The sequence below is a fragment of the Hyperolius riggenbachi genome, chromosome 11, assembly GCF_040937935.1.
Source record: "Hyperolius riggenbachi isolate aHypRig1 chromosome 11, aHypRig1.pri, whole genome shotgun sequence".
NCBI lineage: Eukaryota > Metazoa > Chordata > Amphibia > Anura > Hyperoliidae > Hyperolius > Hyperolius riggenbachi.
Window position 1 is genome coordinate 186,607,107 of NC_090656.1, and position 24,869 is coordinate 186,631,975.

At 42.3% G+C, this 24,869-nt stretch overlaps 1 protein-coding gene across 2 annotated transcripts in view; it reads right to left on the bottom strand.

Annotated features, from left to right (window-relative positions):
- GNAO1 (G protein subunit alpha o1) overlaps positions 1–24,869 on the bottom strand; it is a 384,990-nt gene that overhangs the window by 34,222 nt on the left and 325,899 nt on the right. The window contains exons 7-8 of one of the 2 annotated variants that reach the window (XM_068260492.1): positions 19,144–19,297; positions 14,889–16,962 (exon numbers count right to left, since the gene is read on the bottom strand). In XM_068260492.1, the coding sequence (XP_068116593.1) occupies positions 16,775–16,962; positions 19,144–19,297 (342 nt within the window). In that variant the 3' untranslated portion in view covers positions 14,889–16,774. Of the gene's footprint in view, positions 1–8,873; positions 9,028–14,888; positions 16,963–19,143; positions 19,298–24,869 lie in introns of those variants that run through there. The other variant, XM_068260490.1, reaches the window with a different exon arrangement.

Here is a 24,869-nt window from a genome sequence, read left to right on the forward strand (position 1 = left end):
GTAAAAAAAATTAAAAAATTGTCATTTACAGAGATATTTCTCCCACCCAGCATGGGTATGTGTAAAAATACACCCCAAAACACATTATACTACTTCTCCTGAGTACGGCAATACCACATGTGTGGCACTTTTTTGCAGCCTAACTGCGCTAAGGGGCCCAAAGTCCAATGAGCACCTTTAGGCTTTACATGGGTGCTTACAAATTAGCACCCCCCAAAATGCGAGGACAGTAAACACACCCCACAAATGACCCCATTTTGGAAAGTAGACCCTTCAAGGTATTCAGAGAGGGGCATGGTGAGTCCGTGGCAGATTTCATTTTTTTTTTGTCGCAAGTTAGAAGAAATGAAAACTTTTTTTTGTGTCACAAAGTGTCATTTTCCGCTTACTTGTGACAAAAAATAATATCTTCTATGAACTCACTATGCCTCTCAGTGAATACTTTGGGATGTCTTCTTTCCAAAATGGGGTCATTTGGGGGGTATTTATACTATCCTGGAATTCTAGCCCCTCATGAAACATGACAGGGGGTCAGAAAAGTCATAGATGCTTGAAAATGGGAAAATTCACTTTTTGCACCATAGTTTGTAAACGCTATAACTTTTACCCAAACCAATAAATATACACTGAATAGGTTTTTTTTTTATCCAAAACATGTTTGTCCACATTTTTCGCGCTGCATGTATACAGAAATTTTACTTTATTTGAAAAATGTCAGCACAGAAAGTTAAAAAAATCATTTTTTGCCAATATTCATGTCTTTTTTGATGAATATAATAAAAAGTAAAAATCGCAGGAGCAATCAAATAGCACCAAAAGAAAGCTTTATTAGTGACAAGAAAAGGAGCCAAAATTCATTTAGGTGGTAGGTTGTATGAGCGAGCAATAAACTGTGAAAGCTGCAGTGGTCTGAATGGAAAAAAAGTGGCCAGGCCTTAAAGGGACACTTAAGTCAAACAAAAAAAATGAGTTTTACTCACCTAGGGCTTCCATTAGCCCCCTGAAGCTGTCCGGTGCCCTCGCCGTCTCCCTCCGATCCTCCTGGCCCCGCCGGCAGCATCTTCCTGTTTCGGTGACAGGAGCTGACAAGCTGGGGACGCGAGTAATTCTTCGCGTTCCCAGACACATTAGCACCCTCTATGCTGCTATATGGTATATGATATATGCTATAGCAGCATAGATGGCGCTATTGTGGCCAGGAACGCGAAGAATCACCCGGGTCCCCAGCCTGTCAGCTCCTGTCACCGAAACAGGAAGTGGCTGCCGGCGGGGCCAGGAGGATCGGAGGGAGACGGCGAGGGCACCGGACAGCTGCAGGGGGCTATTGGAAACCCCAGGTGAGTAAAACTCATTTTTTTTGTTTGACTTAAGTGTCCCTTTAAGGGGTAGAAAGCCCTAGGTCCTCAGGTGGTTAAGCGAGGTGTCATTATAATGACAGAATTAATGAGTGATTCCATCCCAGTCTCGGTCTCTAAACTTCAAAAACATTACTTGCTCCTAATCCTAGGATCCCCAGTCCACTCTCCAGGTTGTATAAGTATTTGTTGTTATGGGTAATCGTTTATCAGTGGAGGAGCCCGTCTCTGCACATTTTTCTTCTCAGGGATAGAATTAATACCTTTAGGTTGACTGATCGTCTTTTTTTATGCTAGTATTGCTAGTTTGGGGAAGTTTGACTGTTTGGGAGGAGTGGGTTACATACTGTCCTACCTTGAAGTAATGTTTTATTGATTGACTAAGGTTTTTTGCCTTATACAATATGTTCTGTCTACCATCTGTTTTTGGATGTATTTAGTACATAATGTTTCTGATGATTAACCTCCTGAGCGGTATGGACGAGCTCAGCTCGTCCATTACCGCCAGAGGGGATAGCATGGCCCAGGGAGATTTTTTGTGGAAATTTTTTTTGTACATCATGTAGCTAGCACTAGGCTAGCTACATGTGTTGTGCGATTGCTGCCGCTCTTCCCTCGAGCGCCGCGATCGGTGGCGTTAAACATAACCCCCCCCGGAGCCAACGCTGGCGCAGTCTCTTCCGTCACCACCGGGAGTTGCTGTGGCGAGGATCGGGACTGCACATGACGTCAGACATCATGTCCGATCGTCGCCATAGCGATGACCGAAGCTGAGTGAAGAGGTTACTGCTCTCACTGGATGCCGGAGCAGTACATATAGCCGGCGGCGATGGAGGGTGGGACACAGCACCGGGGCAGTTGGGGAACACATGTGGCTAGCCTAGTGCTAGCTACATGACTTAATTTTTTTTTTTAAAAATAGCCCTCCCGCGGACGAAAGTCCGCATCAAATGAACGCCAGGGAGGTTAATAAACACGCTTAGAATCTGAAAAGAATTAATGACCGATTCTAGAATTGTGTTCCTTCTGCACAACGCTGGTCCTAAAATTTTTGCCGTCTGAGGCAAACTTGTGAGATGCAGCCCCCATCCCTCCCATAGTGTAATAACCCCCCCCCCCCCCCCCAGAATAGGTAACCTGGAGGGGGTAGCAGGCAGGAAAGGAGGCAGCAGGCACAGCGGCGGGGAGGGGGGGGGGCAGATTGGGGGATGCAGGTGAGGGAGGGGGGTCCGACCCCCCTCCTTGCCGCTGCCCCCTTTCCTGCCTGCTACCCCCTCCAGCTCGGCGACCCCCCACCCCCAGTCAGATGGGTTCCGCCCCCTCTGACTCTGCCGCCTGAGAAACCCACCTCACCCCGCCTCATGGACGGCCGGCCCTGCTTCTGCAGATTCTTTAAAGAGGAACTGTAGTAAAAATTACGTAATAAAAAAAAAATATGTTTTTTTAAGAATATTCATTTATAATTTAGTCAGTGCTTGCCCATTGTAAAATCTTTCCTCTCCCCGATTTACTTTCTGAAAATTATTACAGGTGGTGACAACTTTCGCCCTGCCAGGTACATCTCTGCGGAATGTTGAATTCTGAGAATTTCAATACCAGTGAAAATAATGTCTGGTCTCCAAGAATGCTCTGGGAGGAGATTTCCACATAGCTAAACAGCCTAGGCTAATCATCACCAATTTAGGGCCCTTTTACACTTAATCAGTTGCTCTAAGCTGTAACTGAAAGAAAACGGATATTCAAAGTAATGTCTATGTTTCCCTATGGCTCAGTTCACACTATACATGTTTTAACTGAAAGCTTTTTCACAATGCACGGCTATGGAAAAACCGCGTACCGAAGCGTACTAACGTATACTGATGCACACTAACGCATTAAGTGTAGAAGGACCCTTAGGGTCCTTTCACGCTATATCAGTTGCTGTCAGCTGTAACTGAAAGGACAACTGATGTGCAGTCCATTGTCCATGTTTCCCTGTGGCCACTTTCACACTATATGCTGAAAAATGAAGCTTTTTCACAATGCACTGCTATGGAGCAAAAAATAAAATGCACTAAAATGCAATGCTTAGCAGCGCATTAAAATGCAAAAAGTGTAATGCTGGGTACACACGATGTGCTTTTTTGGTCGATTTTCCATCCGATCAATTTCCGAATAGATTTTCCGATCGATTTCCGATTACATTCTGTTATCTTTTCTTATCTATTTCTGTTCATTTCTATGAGAAATCAATCAGAAAAACGATCAAAAATAAGATCAAACATGTCAGAAATGATTTATCGAACCATCTAACACCAAATTGTATTGTGCGTACCTAGCATAAAAGAGCCCTAACGTTAGTAATTCCTATTAAGTTGTACTCATTATGAAGTTGCAGGAATTATAGCAATTTAGTACAAAAATAAGTTTTGCTGGGCACTCAGCCTTAGAGGGAGTTGAGACACACAAACAGCAAATGGGCAACAAAACCACTTATACACACAATGGCTTGGGCAATCATGCACAGAGACGTGCTTCCGTTGTCACAGAGAGAAGGAAGGAAGCTCAAATATGTACCATATCAATAAACAGTCCGGGCACTGTCCTGTAACTTGTATTTAATGCCAAACGTCATTGCCAATTAGATATCAACAGTTCAATGGATACATACATCAGACTTGCATCAGACGTGATACATCAAACCTGTGTCTGTTGTGTGTGTGTGAGGGAAAGAAGTGCGGTGACCAGGGGATGAGTGGACGGGCACAACAGCCGTTTCACGCTGTTACAGCGCTTGCTCACGTGCTTGTCCGGGCGAATGGCGACATGTCTCGGCCTCTGATGTCAAAGATAGAGGCTCTGCCCAGCGCGCTCCCTATTGGTCCGCCAGCCGCAATTATAGCAATGACTCAATCTCATGGATAGGACCAAAATGGAATACAGTAAAATTAGTTTACAGTAAACTTTAAAGTGACACTGAAGCAAACAAACAAACAAAAAACTTATGATATAATGAATTGTATGAGTAGTACTGATAATAATAGAAAATTGTAGCAAATAAAATAGTCTCATTTTTATTTTCAGATATATAGCTTTTTTTTATATAACATTGCACAATTCTGTCATATTCACAATTACAAGCCACACTGTATTTTAAACTATTACACAAGCAATGCTCATGTCCCTTATAAAATCTTATCTAAATCGTATCTCTGTTTCTTTGATGTATCAGTGCCCCAGAAAACAGAACTGTAGCAGTCCAAAGTTGGGTCTTAAAGAAAACCTGAACTGAAAATTAAAAGTCAAAATAAACATACACAAGTCATACTTACCTCCCCGTGTAGTCTACTCCTCAATCTCATTCTCCTCTCCCGCATACTGTATGTCCACTGTGATCAAGGGAATTCTCCGTCCTCCATTTTGAAAATGGCCATTACCCCATAACAGCTTCCTGGTCAGCACACTGTTAAACTGTAACATCACCCACTTGAGCCATAGGGAAACATGGACATTACCGGGCATATCAGTTGTCCACTCAGCTATAACTGACAGCAACTGATATATAACTGACAGCAACTGATATATTTCAGTTCTGACTAAATGTTGTCAGAACTGGAAGGGATAATTGTCAGAAGAAAATGGTGAGCTTCTGAGAGGAACTGATGACAAGGTAACTATGTAATGTTCATTTGAAGTTACCTCATTTGTTTATTTTAAATAATTTTACTCAGTACAGGTTCTCTTTAAAGAGATCCCGAGGTGGGATTTACTTACGGTAGTGGGGCACAGAGGCTGGATATGCACACTAACACCAGCCTCTGTTGCCCCATGGTGTGCCTCCAAAACCCCCCTGCGCGCCGCTATACCCCCCGCAGTGCTGGCGACACGCATTGTGTCGCCAGCACAATGTTTACCTCTCGCCTGTCTGTTAGCGCCGCTCCCACGCCTCCTCCGTATCGGCGCTACCCGCCCGCGTCCCTTCCCTCCCGCTGAATGGACCTTCAGTCGTTTTTCACCTTATGCATCAGAGCAATTTTCACCTCCCATTCATTCACCAATAACTTTATCACTACTTATCAAATGAATTGATCTATATCTTGTTTTTTCCGCCACCAATTAGGCATTCTTTGGGTGGTACATTTTGCTAAGAATAATTTTTTTTCTAAATGCATTTTAATAGGAATATTTAGAAAAAAATGGAAATAATTCATTATTTCTCAGTTGTCAGCCATTATAGCTTTAAAATAATACATGCTACCATAATTAAAACCCATTTGCCCTGGTTATTACACCATTTAAATCGTGTCCCTATCACAATGTATGGCGCCAATATTTTATTTGGTAATAAAGGTGCATTTTTTTTGTTTTGCGTCCATCACGATTTACAAGCTTATAATTTAAAAAAATATTAGTTGTATACCCTCTTCACATGCATATTAAAAAATTCAGACCCTTGGGTAACACATTTTTTTATTTTTTTAAAATTGTAATTTATTTTTTAAGTAAAACATTTTATTTGGGAATTTTTTGGGTGTGGGAGGTAAACAGTTAATTTTAAATGTAATTTGTGTCTTTTTGTAATAAAAATGTATGTGCATGTAGTTTTACTACTTGGCCACAAGATGGCCACAGTGATTTATTTTCTTTTTCTATCCTGTGAGCGAGCATGCTTGCTTACAGGAACTTCAAGGAGGACGTGATTTTTCTTCCAGAAAGTCTGCAGCCTCTGAAAAGAAGCCGTTGGTTTCTCTACTGGGGAGTTACATCAACAAATGGGAACAATGTCCCTATTCATCGATCTCTGGGTACCTGGGGGGGGGGGGGAGGGGGGGGGAGGAACGGGAGCACACCGACATGCGCAGCAGCAGAATTTTGGATGTGAAAGTCACGTCCAAAAGGCAAAAATGGTTGAGGTGGCCACACGTCATACAATTTTCATGCAATCTGACTACAGTTTTTATACAATCTTACCAACATCCATGTAATATAACAGCACTTGGTGTTTGATTTACAGCCAGATTGCATGCAAACTGTATGGTGTGTGGCCACCTTAAGAGCTCAGACAAGCTATTGTGCATAGATAACTGAAGTCTCTTAACTCTTCCTGTACTGGAAAACAATATGAGACTGGTTTCTCTGCTACTAATGTTCTATTTCTTAGCTGTACTACACACACACACAATTCATTATATCATAACTTTATTTTCGCTTCAGTGTAACTTTAAGGGACCGGGATAAATCCTTTACTATATCAGAATTTGTCATACATTGTAGATTTATACAGGCACATACAGGCAACCTAGGGCCTGAGTTAACTGTAGCAAAATGTTTATTATATCAGTTTATAATGAGATTTGACTGTATAATGGTTGGCTGTTTTCTGAAGTTAAAGTGACCCAGAGGTGAATAAAACTTTTTTTTTTTTACTTACCCAGGGCTTCCTCCAGCCCCAGAAGCATGGATGTGCCCCTCGCCGTCTTCACGTGTGCCTCCCTCGGTCAGCCCGGAATCCTCAGTGTAGCCAGGGCCAACTGAGTGACGTCAGCCGGGGCCACCTACACTTGCGCAGAAGGCCCCCTGCTGATGTCACACAGCCGCTTACCAGAGCAGATTGCATCGTAACGGAGGACGGCGAGGGACGCATCCGTGCTTCTGGGGCTGGAGGAAGCCCCGGGTAAGTAAAAAAAAAAGGGGGGGGGGGGGGTTTATTCATCTTTAGGTCACTTTAAAGACCACACCTGAGGCCTGTTTAGCCAATGAGTTCACCACCCCTGGCCATAGGTGCTTAGCACCCTACCAAAGGTTAAAGTATCCAACCAATAAGTTGACCGTAGATCTTATGCTCTATGCGCAACTTATTGGCTGGATAGTGTACTGGTTAAGGGCTCTGCCTCTGACACAGGAAATCTGGTTTCACATCTCTACTCTTCCTTTTCAGTAAGCCAGCACCTATTCAGTAAGGAGACCCTAGGCAAGTCTCCTTAACACTGCTAATGCCTACTGACCGCACCTTACTGGCTGCCGCTCTAGCACTTTGAGTGAGCTAGAAGAAAAGCATGATATAAATGTTCTGTGTCTTGTCTTGTAACAGACATGCACTGGGAATACATCCCTTCTCTCCTCCTCCTATATTTAGGTAAAAACATGTAAACGCAGTAAATACAAAAAACATGCGAACGCAGTAAATCCAAGCATGCATGGTTGTGGAAAAATGTATGAAAGATCATTTACCAGTTGTGTCTCCTTAACTGACTGCCAGAATAAAATATTGTGTACACAGCTGGCAGCGAGAAAGCAATGTGATCACACTTGGTCTCAAGTCAGGCACACAGTCAAGAATGCAATTGGATGCATAAGAGAAAATACATTTAAAAAAGTGTAAACAAAGTCAACTGCACAAGGAAGTTGTTTGATCATCCACCTTCCCCTCTTCACAGGATAGAAGCTACTGCATGGCTGAAGAGCAAATCAGTACAGCAAGTGTGCGAAAACTATCACAAATTATACGTTTCAGCAGGGCATAATAACAAATCATGGGGTCCGTCAGCAAAACTTTGATGGGCCCCACCCATGATTGTTTCCACCCCCTTTCCCAGGGTGACCCACATAGCCAGGTATAACAAGTATAGCCACCAGGACTCCTCATATAACAGTGCAGTGACCATAACTTTCCTATCCATAACGTGCGGACAACACCCGCTCTGGAGAGGAGGAGTAAACCTTTGACTTACCATCTAGGGCATTACCACATTCTCCTGTAAAACACAGTCACTGCCTGAGACCCCTCTGAAAGGTTGCGTGTTTCTGTCCTAGAACAAGCATGCACAGGTGCAGCCCATGTCTGTTCAGTAGCGTGATGGTATAAAGCTGTGCATGTGTGGCTCCTTGCTACTATGCAGGCTATCTTGTGCCTGTGCAGTGTTCTGGATTATCCAGAGGTTTTCATCTTCTAAGGTGAGTATCTGCGTTGTTTTTTTCCCCTACAGGTACACTTTAAGTAAATGCTTTATCCATAGTTTTTGATCAGTAAGGTACCTTAGTGGATCTAATACCTAAAATTGTAACCGATTTAAAGGGAACCTGAGATGGGAGTTTAGCAATTAAATATACATACCTGGGGCTTCCTCCAGCCCCCTTCGGCCTGATCGCTCCCATGGCATACTCTGCTCCCTTTTCGTTTGCCCGCAATTGGCCACCAGAAAGTCCTCTGGTCCAGGGCCAACTGTGCTTGCTTGGCCCAGCCCGGTTCACGTCACCTGGAGCGCTCTGCGTCTGCACAGCACTACTGAGCAGTTACAGAACGAGACGGGAGCACGCCTGGCCGGACAGCGCATGCACCAAGTGGCCCCGACTGATCTTCTGGAGCCAGTTGCGGGCGAACGGAGAGGGAGAAGAGGACGCCGTGGAAGCGATCAGGCAGGAGGGGGCTGGAGGAATCTCCAGGTATGTATAATTTATTGTGGGGGCACCATCTCAGGTACACTTTATCGGAGTGCGTTCACCTTTAAAAAGATAAGGCTTTGTAAATTTGCCACTTACCAGTATACTCTGGGAAGCAGATTGTCAATGGAGACTTCTTGATCTTCTCAGCAAACAGGTCCTTCTTATTGAGGAAGAGAATGATCGATGTGTCAATGAAGAACTTGTTGTTGCAAATGGAGTCGAAGAGCATTAGAGATTCATGCATTCGGTTCTGCAGTGAGGAGGCAGGAAAAAAAGGAGGCAGAGGACAGAAAGAAAAGGAGAAAAGGAGTTAGGCTGAGGAGAGAGGAATGATTTACCAGTGTAAAACAAAGGAAAAAAGGAAATGTCATTATTAGATGCTATGGCTGTCTAGCGGAGTGCTCGCATTCAAGCCTACATAGGTTCTTCAATACTTCAAAAAGCACCAGGGCAAGTCCATAAGCTAAAAACATTGCAAGCACAAAATCGTTTAAGGTTTGAAAAGTGAACCATACTCTGAAGTTATATTATCCAGTATGGAGGGCCATAGTTTGTTCCACAGAAAGCATAATATTACATCTCAGCTGCCTAAAGTCCAACGCTTAACCGCCCTCTCCTACGAAACTCCCTATAAACCAATTGTGACCTCTTACGATTCAATGAAAAATACATCATGTAGATATTATGGAGTAGTTATTAATGCGTACGTGAAAGAAAGGTGCCAGGAAATCTGGACACTGGGAAATAGCCAATAGTAGGATATCAGTAAGGTTTACCAATATTCGACTCATTAACAGTGGTAATTTTCATTAGAAAAATATCAGTAAATATGACCAAAAATCTAAACCTAGCCCTACTCTCACACAGAATCCTCCCCCTCCAATGCCTAAAGCTAACCTTAAACCCCCTTCCTTCCTGAGGCCTAAGCTTAACTGAACACCCCCCCCCCCCCCAATGCTCCTCTTCAATGCCTAACCTTAACCATCCCCGTATTTGTGGCCACAATTTTGGAAACCGGGTGGCAACGACACCTGCTATTCAAAGGGAGTCTCCAGCTCCCAAATTTCCACCCATAAACATTTTTATGGGCGCCTATGACTGCACCCAAACTTCCGCAACACATCTGCCGCCCACATTTCCTGTTTCCGTTCTTAATATCCCAATGGCACTACTTTAGGTCGCTACACTACAAAAGTGGCAGGGCTAATTAGAATGGCTGATGTTGCCACCTGCATCAGAACTACACTTCCCATATTCCTCAGCAAATAAAGTTAGCTTCTAATACTCATACGACAACGCTGAATACTGTATACAGATGACACACACACATACAAAGAAGCTAAACTTCTGTCATGCTAAAACTGGAACAGTGGTCATGTTTTTTAGTCAATCAACTTCTACAGGAAAATCCAACAAAGGCAAGCAAAGGCATAATGAGATTTTAATTTAACTTTACGCATACATACTTTACATTTTGCCAAGTTTCCATTTAAAGGTTGTGTCCAACTGACTGTAATACGCTCACATTACAAAAAAAATTGCTGTAAACACTTTAACTTGATTGGAAACCACATCAGTCATGTGATCACCACTGCTCTTTGTAGTTCCTTCCATGTGATCTGAGAGGAAAGGGAAGTATGGGTGAGCTACTGCTCTATTAAACTGTTCCAAAAAGGATGCAAGAGGGGGTGTGGCCGAGTTGCCACTCAACCCCCTCCTGCTGGGGAGGTGGTAGTTTGGTAAGTGGTGGGGCGCGGTTCTGGATAGTGGTCTCTAAAAGTCAGCCATGGAAAGCCTGTCATGCATTTGCTGTCAAGAAGGAACAGCCACGTAAACTCCACTCACACGTTAGTTTATGTAATTACCGGGGAGGGTTTGGTTAACTGATAGTTTATTAGATCCCAGAGAATTAACAAACATTTTAGCTAGGCAGACTTTTAAGTTCTAACAAAGTAGTAATAAAAAAATGTTTTGAGGTAAAATGTGATTAAAGAGAACCCGAGGTGGGTTTGAAGAATATTATCTGCATACAGAGGCTGGATCTGCCTATACAGCCCAGCCTCTGTTGCTATCCCAAACCCCCCTAAGGTCCCCCTGCACTCTGCAATCCCTCATAAATCACAGCCACGCTGCTGACAAACAGCTTGTCAGAGCTGGCTGTGTTTATCTCTATAGTGTCAGTCTGCTGCTCTCCCCGCCTCCTGCAGAACTCCAGTCCCCGCCTGCATCCCTTCCCTCCCTGCTGATTGGAGGGAAGGGACGGGGGCAGGGACCGAAGCTATGCAGGAGGCGGGGGAGCAGCTGAGACTGACACTACAGATGTAAACACAGCCTCACAGCATGGCTGTGATTTATGAGGGATTGCAGAGTGCAGGGGGACCTTAGTGGGGTTTGGGATAGCAACAGAGGCTGGGCTGTATAGGCAGATCCAGCCTCTGTATGCAGATAACATTCTTTAAACACACCTCGGGTTCTCTTTAAGAGTCATACACAACTGTATCCATATTTTGACAGATTTTATAGCTGTACAGGTTACATCATTTATTGTGAAAAACAAAGTTTTTTTTGCTAACGTTTTGAATAAACTGGATATGATTTAATGACTTTTTTTGGCTGTCCTATCAACACTCTGTATGACAGCACCAAGTGATGTGAAGGATATGTCCTTCAATAAGGCCATATTATCATTTAGTGCTACAGATAATCTTGCAATGTGTATTAATTATTGTAAACAGCTGTCTTGAAAATGTTCACTCCAGAAGGATGCTGCTGCTGCTGCCGCCACAGAGAAATCATTTGAAGAGCTCTTCAGTCTTCTTTCTCTAACCATCTTCAGTTCTTTAAAGAGAACTTTATAAATAAAAGGGATTTTGTTTTCAAGAAAATGCAACGTAAGCTGACTAAATTTTTCCTTAAAGCTTCAACTGTCGTGGAGATCCTTCCTTCCAGGTGCACTGGCTCTTTTTGGAACCCTCATAATTCTGATCCAACATGAATGTCTATTTAGAAAGCACCTGTCATCTCTCTATGTTGACCAATGCAGAAGAATGCAAGGCGGAAGCATCAAACGCCAGATGGCATATTGTGTGCAGACCGTATGGGTTACACCCTCACAAGTCCAGATGGGCGTTTCTGCAGTTGATTGTGTGGATGTAGAAAGTGAAGTCCATTGTGATCCCACTGGTGGTAGGAGTACTCAGTGCTGTGACTCCTAAGCTGAGAGAGTTGCTCCAACAGATCTCTGGAACAGAGCTCTCTAATCAAAAGAGTGCAAAACTCGTAGCAGCCAACAAACATGGTCGGCAGGTGGCAGTAAAGATAATGTACTATAGAATATAGAAATGCACTTGTCCAACTTTAAAGGATATCTTACTCAAGACAAAGCTACTCAAGGTATGCAGAGAGGTATGCTCATGCTGGATCCACTTACCTCTGTGCATTCTCCTTGTTACCTGCAGTCCCTGTGATGACTCGCTAGTTAAATTATCAGACAGGAAGAGGCAGCTTACTGTGATGTTCACACCCACCACCTCCTCTTCCTCGCCCCATTCACTCCCCCTGAAGGGGGCTGATTGGAGGGAACATTACTGCAAGCCTGCTTCTTCCTGTCTGAAAATTTTGACCTTAGCCAAAAGTCAATTTTTTCAAGGAGTGAATGAGGAGAACGGACAGCACACAGAGGTGTGTGGATCTAGCATGAACATACCTCCGGGCTTACCTTTGGTATCCTTGATTAAGTCATGTCATATTTACAGTGGGTCCTAGTCATATTTACAGATATTAAATCCTCTAAATGGGGATTAGTTCAGATAACCAGGTTTTCCTGAAGCAAAGAGCAGAGGACAGGAAAAAGTCCTTCTTCGGCTCCAGTCCGTAGCTGCTGCTTGTCTAGTTTGTTGCATATTAACTTGATATTAGAAAGTAAAACCTTTGGGAATGGTAATCCTAGTTCTCTGCACCAAAACACACACTTCATTCACCAGTGCATTTACCTCTTTTCCTACACCTCATAATCTGAAACAAGTCTGTCCTCCGCTGGTTGGAATTCCCAGCAAGCCAAGTTGAGTAGAAACTTCAATGTACACATACTGGTACACCATCTGGTAAGTAACAGTTCACCAGAAAAGGTTTTATGTCTTCGGTTAAATTTATTGTACCCAACAGACACAAGAAAATAAATAAAATATGGCAAGAAACTTACATAGGCTGCCACGATACACACCATTTTTTGAAAAGCAAATTTCTGATTCTCAAATTAGCTACAAATTGAAGTTACGAGACCAGGAAACAATTTAACAGGAACAATTGAACTAACAAGGGTCTAAAAAATTTTTTTTAGCTAAACTTGAAGGGTTCCTATTCACTCTTACACGGTAGTATTATAAACGCAGTCTACACACGCCTTGTGATGATCACATACAGTACATAAAGGAGGAGACAACAGAGCCCAATATACTACAGCATATTAATATACCTGGGGTACAGAGAATGTCAAGTGAAAATATACTCACAAGCCAGGGTTACCTCCAAGGCAACCACTGTGAAGCTATGTCAGGAGAATAAACCCAACTCTAAAAAGAGCGGTAGTGGTGGACTTGCCTCCTAATTGATGACCCAAACTTTTACCCAAATAAAAGCCTAAAAAATGAGGTTTCATGGGACACAAATTGCTTCCTCAGGCAAAAATAGGAGTATCAGTATAAAGGCCCATACACACAGCATGCAAATGTCTGTACAGACACGTGTTGAGTGACGCTTTGTGCGACTGTTTGTTCGTGTGTACGCTGCAAAAGACAAAGGCTGTCAGCAGACTGCCATGTTTGAGCGATTCTTCTGGTGAATCTCTTGTGACTTGTCTCACAAACTGTCGCTTAGTCTGTTGGTGTCCTGTCGTGTGTACACAAGTCTTCTACAGACAACAGAGTCGCTACCATAGTACTACTACGATACGTTGTCTGTGGCAGACAGCTTCCGTCGTGTCTTCACTCTTTCTGTTGTCACATGTGTACAACTGTCACAAACTAGAAATGTCGCTGCCATAAATATGCTGTTGTCTCTTGTCTGTTGTTGCCTCACAACTACAAACAAATGTATGCTGTGTGTATGGGCCTTAACCTCCTTGGCGGTTATCCAGAGCTAGGGTCAGGGCGGAAAATCGCAACTAAGACTTGGTAATCCCGACCTCTGCTTGAGTTAGCCGCCGGAGGCTGAATGCAGAGCAATGCGCGCAGCAGGAGCGTTTCTACATACCTCCCGGGGATCCCGACGTCGGCCGACAGTCTTCTTCCTCTCCTCCGGGGCTCTGCTTCCTGCTGGTGAGATCGTCAGCTGTCGTCATGACGACAGCCAGCAATTTCACTTTAGAGTTGCAACGCCACCCGGAGGATGGAGGCCTAACTGCAGCACTGAAGCCAGGGAGGTGAGTTATTGCAGAACTGCTGCAGATCTCCCTGGCAGCATGATTTTTTACAGGTTTTAGGGTCTGAAAGGGTGGAAAAAATTTGCACCACTTTTAGACCCTGAAATCCGGAAAGAATCATAACGCCAAGGGGGTTAAGGATCTCTGTGTGCTTGGCACCAGGAAATGAATAATATTTTGAGTTTTTTCCAGGGCTGTGGAGTCGGAGTTGGAGTCTGAGCAATTTTGGGTACCTGGAGTTGGATTCGGAGTTAGTGGTTACATTAACTGAGGAGACGGGAGTCGGATGATTTTTGTACCAAATCCAAAGCCCTGGTAAGTATTTGATTAAGGAGTCGGAGTTGGTGGTTTCATAAACTGAGGAGTCGGAGTTGGATAATTTTTGTACTGACTCCACAGTCCTGTTTTTTTCAAGTGGTTAATAAAACTGACTGTTTGGGTCATCATTTAGGAGGTAAGTCTACCACTACCGCTCTTTTTAATCTGTTTTAATACATTTTATACTCTGTGCCTTTATTACATCAATTATGCACAGTACATAGTCAGGCGCTGAGCTGGGGATACTGACAAACACCAAATCTGATCTACAAAAAGCCCAATTCACACATAGTATCATGTAGTGCATGTTTAGCAGCCATAGTCAAGAAAATGACAGTAGCAACGTATAGCCATGGACACAAAGCAGACTCTTTTACTATGATGTTGTGTTAAAAGTTTATTCACATACACCTAGTAGAAATATCATGAATGCTACGAAACACAGAGCGACACAAAATAAAAACAAATATGCATTAATATAGAACTCTGAACTGGCAGCAGAAAAAAAAATTATTGGCACAAGGATTTTTTTAAACTGATTTTACTCCATTTATATATCAGGTCGGAGAACTGTGCAAGTTTAGGTATCGATACGAACCGCTCTTTAAATTACATCTTATAACAGTCAAAATTAAACAGTATAACAGTGTTATTATGGCACTTCGTTAAAAAGGCCAGTATACAATTTACAACTCAACAAATAAAGCATTACTTCATACAAACAGCTAAATACACAGCTGAAATACATGTATAATACACGTTTTGCTTTATCTGAGTAAAGGAACTTCAGACTTTAGCGCCTCACAACCCGAACACACTTGTGGCTGTCTATGACACTTGCCTGCTCACTGGTTTATAAATCAGCAGCAATACAGTGTTAGGATTGGTCAGGCTGAGGAGGGAGGAAGCTGTAGAGATTATATAATATTAAGTGATCTGCAGTGCAGTCTAGCAGGACAGCATGAATCACAAGACTGTCAGGTTACAATAATGGGATAGGAGTTTCAGATGTGTATTTCAGCGTAATTCTGCTTTCATGTGATAAGTCATGTACGTTCTTCCAGCAACTATTACATGAATTTATCATACAACAGATGAAAGATCAAATGTGCATCTGTCAGGTAATCACCATATAGAAAACCCTGTAGTTATCCTTTCATTATTTTCTTCCATTGAATTACAGCAATACACAACCACAGCTCCTATTCTGAATCTGTAGAGTTGTGGCAAATCCCATGGGAGCCTTGTATACATGTCTGTGGATGGTATCCGTAACTCCTGAAAGGTGGCCATTAACAATACAATCCTGTGGCCGATTGGAAACAATCAATCATGCCCATTAACCAGGGCTGTGGAGTCCGAAGTCAAGGAGTCGGAGCAATTTTTTGGGTACTTGGAGTCGGAGGTTTCATAAACTGAGGAGTCGGATGATGTTTGTACCCACTCCACAGCCCTGGTAAGTATTAGACTAAGGAGTTGGAGTACTTTTGTGTACCTACAGTCGGAGGTTTCATAAGCTGATGAGTCAGTCAGAAATAAGGATGATCAAAGAGATGAAAATACTTCCAAGTTTAAGCAAATGTTTATGCAAATGTATGCAATTTGAAAAATGGACCAATCACTTTAAACCCAGGTTTAAACTGATTGTTCTATTTTGAGGCGGCATATATTTGCATTAAAAATTTGCATACATTTGCATCAACTTGGAAGTATTTGTGTATTTTTTGTACCGACTCCACAGCCCTGCCATTAATGGCCAAATTCCCCTTAACCAATTTAATCAGATTAATGGGATTCATCTGATGGGCTAGCAGGAATCTGGCTGTTAACGAGCATGCAGTCAGAATTGTACCATTAACGGGCACCTTTGTAGCAATAGCGATTATGTTTATTGGTCAAGTAAAGGAAAAGGAACAGTCTTGAATTCAATACAGAATACAGGAGAGAATTGTGCACTAGGCACTGAAAGTGTAGCGAAGGTAAACAAGGCACAATACAGGCAGTATCAACAGATACCAAGCCATACAAAGAGCGCGTAACACAAATATTGTGCACGAGCCCCGAACACCAGTGTTTTGTGCTAAAAGTGCACCAACATTCTATGCATCGGTAACAGCATGGATACACAAAGTGACACCCAAGGCCAAAAAAAATGAATAAAGTGCTCCTGGAGATGTTCCAGAACTAGATACGGGACAGATTTCTTCTTATGTCCCCAAAGCCCGTGGTCACCAGGCTTTACATGAATACAGCCAGCAGATCAATACAAGCCACAGCCCCGTAGATTATTGGCAATAATGACATCAGTAACGGCGTCAAACACAAACTGGATGTTATTGGTATCGGTGGCGCACGTGACATGAGCGTAAATCTCCTTTTGGGGAGATCTGTTCAGGCTCTCGTACTGGTACTGTATATAGGCTACACCTTCAGTGAAAGAGTTCACACCTGCAAGAGAGTGGAAATAAGTTTGTTCACAAAAGCATTACAACAAAAGCATACTAAAAACTTGGACAGTACAAGGAAAGCCGTCACAACATATTCGGGCACACACAAAATAAGCTACAGAGTTGGCAGAAGAATAAATCCTAGCGCCTGCGTCACTAATGCTTCCTAGCTGTGTCAAGTGGGCCTTTACCCAAAAGCTTTACCACACAACAATAAATAAGGCACAGCCAGAGCGAGGGCAGAAATGTCTGCCAACGTCATCATAGTTCTTCTCTCCTTTAGATGAGGCGATGCAACCTCTTCTGTATGTTCAAAATATACATGGAACAGTTATGCTTGCCTGAATTCTACTTCCTCTGCTGCAGCTAAGGCTCAGGAAGTGCGAATATGGCAGCAAACGTTATTCACGGCAAGAAATGGGTTAGGTTTCCTTCGATAATGACATTTGCATTATTGATTTATGTAAAGTGCTGCATTTGACTTCAGGTCCACTTTAAGCTTTAGTATATAAAACCTATTTGTATCCAGTAAAAATGAAGACCCAAAGTTCCCCAAGGTCATTTTAAGTTTCGCTATAGCTGGAGAAGGTTAGAACCATGATGCAGTTTTTTTTTGTGGAATATTTTACGCACTTCTTGTTCCAGACCACAAATACAGGAAGTGGGGTAAATCTCTTAATCAAGGGCAATTTTTTTTAAAAACACCATTAGTGTCTATATTTTTTTCCTTCTATTTGTAGTGGATGGATAGTGTACTGGTTAAGGGCACCACCCTTGACATGGGCAACCAGGTTTCAAATCCTGGCTAGGGTTAGTACCTATTCAGTAAGCATTTCAAGGCAAGACACCCTAACACTGCAGGGTGGTCCCTTGAGCGCGCCCTTAGTGGCTGTAGCTCTTGAGCGCTTTGAGTCCAACTGGAGAAATATACAAATATTCGGATTATTATTATTTCTGCCCGGGGCCCAGGTGACAATCACAGCTCATTTTAAAGGACAGGAAGTAATTAGAGATCTACCCAAAAGCAACAATGACAGCAGTAGCAACTTGATCTATTTTTAACTCACCACTTAACTACACTTTATACCAAACTAAGAAGCAGAATGTTTGACAGGAGATGGGATTCAAATTTAGCTACTTCTAATCCTCTAAAACAGGGATGTTAAACTCCAGTCCTGTTTCATCAAGTAGAAAACACTTATCCAAGTCTCAGTCCAACCTAAACACTGGAATGGATATGGAGCTCAAGGACTAGAGTTTGACACCAGTGCTCTAAAAGCTTAAGGTTCTGGCTTTTCCTTCACTGCTAAGATAATAAAACATAGAAAGGAAGGACCTAGCGACTTCCAACACCCGATTCAGTCCCATAAGTTAATTCCAACAGTTAGCTGATGTACTGGAGTGGGCAGAAGAAACAAAATATACCCAGCATGCTGTGGGCCAATTTAAATCTTGGGAAATACTGGTTTTAATCAAGTCAAGTTTGGGGCATATAAAATGTACTCCCACAACACACAATCAATATTACATAGGCAGCACAATGGTGTGGATAGCACTCTCGCCGAGCACTGGCGTCTCGGTTTAAACCTGGATAGTGTTTATATATTCTTCCTATGTTTGTGCAGGTTTTCGACAACATCCCAAAAACATACTCGTAAGTGAGTTAGTTCCCAAAAATTGGCCTTAAACTAGATTAGGAACATTACACTGTGACTATGGCAGGGATTAGACTTTGAGCACAGTTAGTGACAGGACTATATACTCTGTAAAGCGCTGTGGAAGATCTCAGCGCTATAGAAACACATATAATAACAGTGCCAAATATATGAGGATAATAACTTTATTGGCATTCCACAAGCTGTATTACTTTTCCTATTTAAGGAAGTATACAGTATTTATAGATATGGTTTGCCAACACACTGCTGAAAGTGAAGTTTCATAATGGGGTACAATAATCCATAGTAAGCAATTCAACAATTTGCTAGCCACTACACAATTTTAAACATGCGATAAAACTTCAGCAGGTAACGTGGATGCTGAGAAAGTGGTTGCTTTCACGCATAACTTTAAGAGCATGCATGATGGTGTGGTGCCAGTTTTGTATACATAGTTGTGGTCTGTTATAGCCAGTATGATCGAGCCAACGTTATCTTGGCCATGCTGAGTTCTCTAGGGTTTATACCTGTGTACTCCGGAAAGCAGATAGTAAGCGGGGACTTTTGAATTTTTTCTTTGAAGATATCTTTCTTATTCAGGAACAAGATGATGGAAGTGTCAATGAACCACTTGTTGTTACAGATGGAGTCAAACAGTTTGAGGGATTCATGCATTCGGTTCTGTAACACAAACAAGAGCTGTATGTCACACAAGCTCTGAACTGCTTGGCACCTGAGAGGGCAATCATGGTATGTGCCATTTGTATTTATTCCCATAACAGAGCCAACAGTTAAAGCACATGCAAATTGGTGTCACCTATGTTTATACTAGGCATTAATCCCGCCTCTCCTCTTACATCTGACCTCTTCATTATAGTTTATCATGCTCATGCTTTCTGCTGTGGCGCCCAACATGCTTCTCCTGTATGCTACTCATGGTTGTCTACCAAGTATACGGGTTAGCTCATGCGCTTATATGCAGTACAGATAGGCATGCTCACATTCAGTTTTGAAAGCCCAACTCCAGGTAAACGGTAGTAATTTAGTTTTGGACAGACAAGGATCAGAACATCTATTTTTTTATATTACCGTTTTGTAAGGGAGAGCTTGCCATATTTACTCTTCTAGAGACTGGCATCACTAAGATGGGAAGTTATGTGAAAGCCCATGTCAATTGATTCAGGCAGTACAGGTTATGTATTTAAGATCTTCCACAGACAACACCCACTGCAATCAATGCTGCCAATAAAGAATGGACACCTCTTCAGATCCATGCATCTGCTCACTCAGTTTGACCTCCATTTTGAAGAGAAGCATGTCAGGTTGTGTAGATACAAAGTATCTGAAGAGCTGTCAATCTTCAGTTCCTCAGCTGACTACACTGGGAATTATTGTAACTTCAGACACTACCCTCATAATAGTTAATCTCTCTCCTTAGTTAGTTACCTACCTAGGTAGAGCCTTTGGATAGTCCAGAGGCTTCCAGTGTCCTCCTCCATACTACCAACGCTGGTCGGGAACCTCTGACAGGTCGCAGCTGCAGCAGACTATCCAGAGGCTTCCCTCTAACTCAGTAAGAAACTCCCCTCAAGACTGCAGGTTCACTTTAACCTAATGAAAGAGGCAGGGGCATAACTACAATCATGGAGCCCACTAGTGAAATTTTGATGCCCCTGCCTCCTCACAATAAGTTTCAAAATCGGGGGTCTATCTATCAGAAGTCATACAACAACAAGTGCAGCCAGAAAGATTCTTCAGACTCCCAGAACATGTGAAACAACCATGATATTACTCATAACAAAGCAGCCAACATGACCTCTTCCCCAATATAGTGTGGCCAACAAAACTCTCCATAACATAACCGAGCCCCTACCCATTATTGTGGCTGCCATGACAACTACTCCTCTATGCATAATATTGACCCCCTCATTTTTCCACAGACGATAAAGAACACTCAGATCTGGGAAGTTGAGAAGTACTCACTTAGTGCCCCAGCCATTGGTTTCCCAGTTAAGTAGGCAAAATACTTTTAGTGGGCATCCAGACACTAATATTTTTGTGAAAAACTACTGTTTTTCCCAGAGTTGGGCTTCAGGAATTTTTTTTTTCTAGAATGCATTTTGGGCCTTTTTAAGTTTTTCCCATCTGATACCACCGATGTTATGATGACTTTCCAATGCCTTTGGGAAGTCCTTTGCATTTTCCTCTCACTGTAGCCTGTTCCTATCCCGATAAGCATTTGACATTCTACAGGGTGAGCGATTTATATGGATACACCTTATCTATGGATACACCCCATATACCACACCATACCATAAATGTTTTTGTTCCAACAGTCTTGGAGGGATCTATCCAAAGTGTGTTAGTGTCAGACCAATAGCGGTGGTTTTGTTTGTTAACTTCACCATGCACATAATATGGTGTATCCATATATATTGCCATATTAAGTGTATCCATATAAATGGCCCACCCTGTATTTTTACACAATTATTTCTGAAACAGTGCAAAGAAGTAAAGCAACGATTATCCACCAATTATAAATCATCTCAACAATGATGAATGAGTGTTTGGGTTGCTGCATAGAACTGCTCTGTGTGTTATATTATTATATACTAGTCATAAACAGGTACATGCTGTAATTAATTTTTCTTTATATAACCCTCAAACAAACATGCTTACAGCTGAAGGCCCAATCACTGGTGAAACAGTAGGACTCCTCATATTTATTGTTGACTGTAAAGCCCAAAAAATTGAAAAAGGTCTGAATCCCAGGCCCTAGAATAAATGGACGGTGACTTGGGATGGAACCTGTCTTGCGTTTCCTTCTTTGCCCACAAGTGCTGGTGAAGTGAAAAGTGCTACAGGTGCAGACAGAGCATGGACATAAGATAAGCTCATGCAAAAGGATAAAGCGAGAAGCAGAATCAAGTTTTGTCAGGCAACATCTCAAAGCTCAGAAAGCAAGACAAGATCCTTCAAAACAGGTCACGTTCCATGGTGGAATCCATCTCATTGTTATCTAAAAATAGAGGTTCCTACCTGCTGAAATTGAAGGGTCCCCCAGTCTCTGCTGAACATGTAGCGGTGTTAGAAAGGCTGGACGGCAGAGGAAGGAAAGTTTTCAAGGGCTGAAGACGCAGACGTGTTTGGAGAGAGAAGACTGTGCAGGCTGTGCAGACAATTCTCCAGCAGGACCACGAGAGCAGAAAGCAAGTGAACAGAAGTACCAAGCAAATCAAAGAGTCATGAGGTTAACAGCAGGTGACTGGCCACGCTGGGAGTGGTTATAGTTTGTGGTTAGTGACGAATCCTGAACAGGTGAAGAGACTTGTAAACCCTCACCAAGTTGTTATATAAAACTTGGCAGTATGATATTGTGTAGGACAACTGTATCCACTTTCAGCAGAATATTCCATTATACTGGAAAAGAGGCATCGTATGGACTAATACTGAGGACATCCCCATGTTAATTTGCCCTGACAGCTAAAATACCTTTAGTGAAATTACAAAGCCTACAAGTGAAATTTAAGGACAAACATCAACGTGTTCTGATAATGTTACACATAAGCAACAGAAAAAGAATCAGCAATACAGATAAAGAAAAACGGACAGAATCACCAACTAAAAAAATAATTGCAAAGCATAAAACAAAAACATCTTAAAATAAGATAAACACCAATGGCTGACTACAGTATAGAAGTGTTATGCCCAGAGAAGAAGACTTTGGTTATAAGCCAAACTTAATTCCACAGATCCAACAATGTAAGCGTTAGCCATCAGTTAGCTATCATTTTTTTTAAGTTAAGCTGGTGACTCGTTTCCTGGGATTTCTACAGATGTTTTTGAGTCACATCAACCGGTTGTGTAGTAGGAATGCACAGACTGACAAACTGACCAGAGACACAGGCAAGTTTATTAGGTAACAGCAGGTCAACTAAGATAACTAAAGGCTTAAGATGACAGACTTCTCTCTGTGTGTACCCTACAGACAGTGTTTGCAAAGTCCTTTTGGAGACTCAAGTATAGTAACTGAACATGTTAAAATACTCAATTTTTTTGATAGCTTTGATTTCTCTTCACTGAAACTGGTTGTATCTGTCCGCAGCTTGTCTCTTGCTCATGCTGCGCACAAAACCAGGAGTGATATGTCTGATAACAGCGCTGGTTATCCAGTCTGAGGTGAAATAAACTGGGACGGTGGCTTTTGCTTAACGCTTATCTTTTTGCTCCTCTGACTCCCCAAACTTTCATTTTTCATCCAAGCTTAATCTAACCTAGACTATAAACAATGTCCAGTCTATATTCCAAGCCCAGTCTAACTAGTCCCAGAAACTTCCCTAAACCCTTGCATTAATCTCATCTATTCTTAATCTCCTAGGACCGTCCATAACAATTGATTCTGTTCTGTAAAGAATCAATTCAGAAGGAACTGATGCTACCACAAACTGCACATCAATTTTCAATAGGTTCCTGCAGGGAATCTATTGAAAAACGATCTAGCCACAGCGTTGGACTGCACTGTTCAATGCAATCCAACGCTATAGGCCATTGATCTACCAATGGTCTTGCCTCATCTCCAATCGACCTGCCCTAGCTGAACTCCTGCCATTATAAAGACTATTCTCCTACTGACTACCTAAAACGTTGTTAGGATGTATAATTCGGTTTGGGACTATTACCGATACCCAAACTACCCTTTTGTTTTGTCAATTCTGAGCATTACAGCCTATGGCAGTCCAAATCTTCGACGCACTGCTGCACCGAAATTAGCTGTCCCATACTGCTTCACCGCTACAAGTCAAAAGTGCCATATAGTAAAGATGGCAGGTGGTGCAATAATGAGGTCAGCAATTGGGGCAAAATGAATTCTGTCATGTTTAGTAAGATCCTAGAAGCTTAAACCCATCAGTTAACACAACAGTGTGAACAGGTACTTTATTGTCCGAAGATGAGACAATGAGGAATTTCTCAGGAATGGTGATTAAACATGCTATTATTTTATGTACGTTTTTCGCATGCGTGCATGCCCTTAAAACGCACTGAGCTGTTTGTATTGCATGGTTATAATTTGCAAAGGGCTGTCAACTGAGAACAAAAAGACAACCAGCACTTTTTTTCACACTGACACTCAAAAGATCACACAAATATTCAGATACGAGTCAAGCATTTCCAACTTTTTATATATGGAGAAATGTGACGCTGAAAGTATGATCAATAAAACTTCAATATTAACTGTGCACAGTAGGTGGGGTGACTCAGTAGAAGCAGCTGCTACCTGTCTAGGGAACACCCACTCTCCCTGCAGATGCATGCTTTTGTGAATGGATCTAGGGTCAAATGACATTCTAAAGGAAATTTTGCATTGTTGCTCCATAACAATTGGTAATAGTATAAGCAATGGCATCGTCCACTATTCAACTGTAAAAGCAATCAAACTGGGAGGGTGAAGTAGGGGGTAAAATATCATGGTGTTCAAAGTTAAACAAAAGGCAAATGTAATATAGGCATGCAATAATGTCATTGAATGAATGACATGCTCAGTATGCTTAAAGGGAAGGTCCAAGCAAAAAAAAAAAAAATGAGTTTCACTTACCTGGGGCTTCTACCAGCCCCATGCAGCCATCCTGTGCCCTCGTAGTCACTCACTGCTGCTCCAGTCCCCCGCTGGGAGCTTTCTGACCTCGGAGGTCAGGGCCGAATTGCGTACATTTTTACACATTCCCGCTAGTGCAGGAACATTAACGCATACATTTTTACGCGTTAGTGGTGCAACGAGTACATTTTTGTTCCTGCACTAGCTGGAATGCGTAAAAATGTATGCAATGTGGCCCTGACCTCTGAGGTCAGAAAGCTGCCAGCGGGGGACTGGAGCAGCAGTGAGTGACTACGAGGGCACAGGATGGCTGCATGGGGCTGGTAGAAGCCCCAGGTAAGTAAAACTCATTTTTTTTTTTTGCTTGAACCTTCCCTTTAAGATCTGATAGGAGAAATGTACTGAGCATGTCATTCAACGTTGCAAAAAAACAACAAAAAAAACAACTGCTATCCATGCAACCAGCTACGTTTTCTTTAGTTTTACCAGAAAGGACTAGGACCATTTTTACATAAAATAAGCGTCTTGCACTGCACAGTGTCCAACAGTGGTACTACAGCCAGCTTTTAAAAGGCAGATCAGTATAATCGCTGACATACTGATATCAGAAAGAAAAATTAATTAGGTAAACTTTAAACTTTGTGTGAAAGAACCGACTGA